At 43.8% G+C, this 2,738-nt stretch overlaps 1 protein-coding gene across 1 annotated transcript in view; it reads left to right on the forward strand.

Annotated features, from left to right (window-relative positions):
* LOC119338098 (tobamovirus multiplication protein 3-like) overlaps nt 1-1,004 on the forward strand; it is a 7,133-nt gene extending 6,129 nt beyond the window's left edge. Inside the window, exon 11 of the mRNA XM_037610397.1 lies at nt 551-1,004. Within this exon, the coding sequence (XP_037466294.1) occupies nt 551-643 (93 nt within the window). The 3' untranslated portion in view covers nt 644-1,004. The remainder of the gene's footprint in view (nt 1-550) is intronic.
* The last annotated feature ends 1,734 nt before the right edge of the window (nt 1,005-2,738 follow it).

The following is a 2,738-nucleotide window of genomic DNA, read 5'->3' on the forward strand; positions in this document are numbered from 1 at the left end:
CATCTTATAGATGTCCCTTTCACCTTCCTTCGTGTTTAAACGCTGGCAGACGTCCTCATATGCTCGACCCCTTGCTTCACTCACAGCTCACTTTGTGGTCTTCCTTGCCACCTTGTACTTCTCTATGTTGTATGCAGTCCTATCCAATTATAGGCGTCTGAAACAGTCTTCTCCTTAATAGCCTTTTGGACATCATCGTATCACCACCAGGTATATCCGAGCTTCCATCACTTCATTCTAGCGACTTTGGCGTGCTTGGACACGAATCCGAAAGCAGAAAGTTAAACGAAAAAGGTATCAATCAGGCCCCAGGGTGCTTGTGGAGAGAGCAAACCAGTTAAAAGGGATAATCGGGGCATCGACTTATACTTTGAAATAGAAAACACAAAAGTTAAATCTTCTTGCAGTGCTTCAGGGATATCATTTGCGCAACTTTAGTTGTCTCTTGATTATTTTAGTGATATGTACATAGGCATGCTTTGTAGCTGTTCCTTAAGAGTAACTGAATTACTTTGTGGTTGCTGACCGGATTCACCAAATTGGCTTGCAGCTGGTCGAGATCGTACCTTCAGCTATGGTTCTGTTTATACTAAGGAAACTACCCCCAAAACGTGGGATCACGCAGTACCATCCTATCCATTAGAGCAGAGCAGCCCTGGTACCAGGCTGGTACAGACGAATGCTCCTTACAGAGTTGGTAAATACAGGAGAGGCAATGTGAAGATCACCGCACTTGCACTGAAGCTTGCCCAGGTTTTAAATGAGGAAGCCTTTAGGATTTCAGGTTGCTATTGCTTGTAAAAGAGATTTGCAATGTAGTGCCAAAAAAAGAGAGAAGAGATTTGCAATGTCATGCTGTTTACAGGTCTAGAAAAGTGCAAGTTATATAATGTATGTATACCTTTGTTCTTCTCAGTACTTTCACCCTGTAGTCTGCACCGCGCCACAGCAATCGCGGCTGGAATCGCATATTTGATTTTTGACCCACCTTAATTTCACCTTTCCGAGTGAGTTCGTTTTTCAGCAATCAGTGGATGCTCTGTCCGTTTTTTCCAACGGCAGGAGAACTGTTCTGTTCCATTTGACAGAAGTCGGTACATCAAGTTGGTCGGTTAATTAAGGGAAACCTCTGTGCTTGGTTCATTAAAAGGAAACCTCTGTGCTTGGTTCATTAAAAGGAAACCGAGCTAAAACCATGTCAACTGGAGGATCACCTAGCTTAGGGATGTCAACCGGGTCCCGTTTAATCCTGTTTAAAGTTCACTTAATATGATAGTTTAAAAAGGTTTTTTGTTTGTTTGAGGAAGATGAACTATCAAGCTAGTAAAAACTAACTAAACGGGATTACGGACGCCATTTATTTGCCACTTACATCCCTGACCTAACTAGACTAGGCCTGACGCACCGCTGAACAATGCTGATGCACCGGCAGGATGGACAAAGCACGATACAAACATGCAAAGCACACATGTCAAAGAAGAAAAACAGGCAAAACACACCCCACACGCCAGACGCGTCATCATCCATGCAAGGAAGAAGGTACATGAGCGAATAGTTCGACATGGCCACTCCACGGCTGAGATTACGAGTGCACCAAAATGAAGTGTTTTTGGAGCACCAATTCCAAGTTTCGTAGACCATAGTGAGGTACTGCTGCAATTTACTCGGGTTCCTGCACATACCCACACCTGCAACGTTTTCTTTAAAGCCACACGCAAAGCTGATAGTTAAGGAAACAAAAAGTCCAGACTTCAGACTTCAGATTGATGATGTATCATGCTCACCGTGCAAAGACGTTGCGGATGCGGAAGAAAATGGAGGCATTTCAGGTGGTCAGAGAAGCCCCTTCTATTTTCGATCTTCTCTTTACGGATGATTCGTTGATTCCCATGAAAGCGTGTGGTATCGAAAGGATAGGCCTAGAAGAGAAGAGGAAGGGGGGGGGGGGCAGTTTTTTATTCCTCTTGTAACTTAGGCAGATTTTAGCACAAATTAAGTGATGACCAATACAATGTACACGTGCATATCTAGAGTATGGCTAACGGACAATAAACAACATGCAAGTGCAAGAAAATAGAGATGAGAGAGTTTGGAAGATCAAGCGCAATGAAGACACGGTGATTTTTGCCGTGTTCCAATAGGTAGTGCTACCGTACGTCCACGTTGATGAAGACTTCAACCCACGGAGGGTAACGGCTGCGCGAGTGCACAAAGGGTCCACGAAGAATCAACCTTGTCTATGCCATCATGGTTTATGTCCACGAAGGACTAGCCTCACCCGGGGTAGAATTTCATGAAACAAACGATCTCCTTGCCCTTACAAACTCCTTTGTTCAACTCCACATCTTGGAGGCTCCCAAGTGACACCTAACCAATTTAGGGGACCACTCTTCAAAAGGTAATAGATGTTGTTGATGATGAACTCCTTGCTCTTTTGCTTCAAAAGATTGTCTCCTCAACACTCAATCACCATCTCATAGATTTGGCTATGTGGTTGAAGAAAGATTGAAGTGGAAGCAACTTGAGGGGGCTAGAAATCAAGGATCAAAGGTTGAAGTGGAATCTTTTTGATTTCAGCACAAGGGTAGGTGGTTCTCTCTCAGAAAATTCATATGGGAAGTGGTAGCCTCGTCATGGTTTGCTCTGTGAGAGTTGGTGGAATGGGTGGGGGTATATATAGGTAAAATAAAAATGTAACTATCACACACCTTTATGCACAACTCGATGGGACAGGGTGA

This window comes from Triticum dicoccoides, chromosome 1B, assembly GCF_002162155.2.
Source record: "Triticum dicoccoides isolate Atlit2015 ecotype Zavitan chromosome 1B, WEW_v2.0, whole genome shotgun sequence".
Classification (NCBI taxonomy): domain Eukaryota; kingdom Viridiplantae; phylum Streptophyta; class Magnoliopsida; order Poales; family Poaceae; genus Triticum; species Triticum dicoccoides.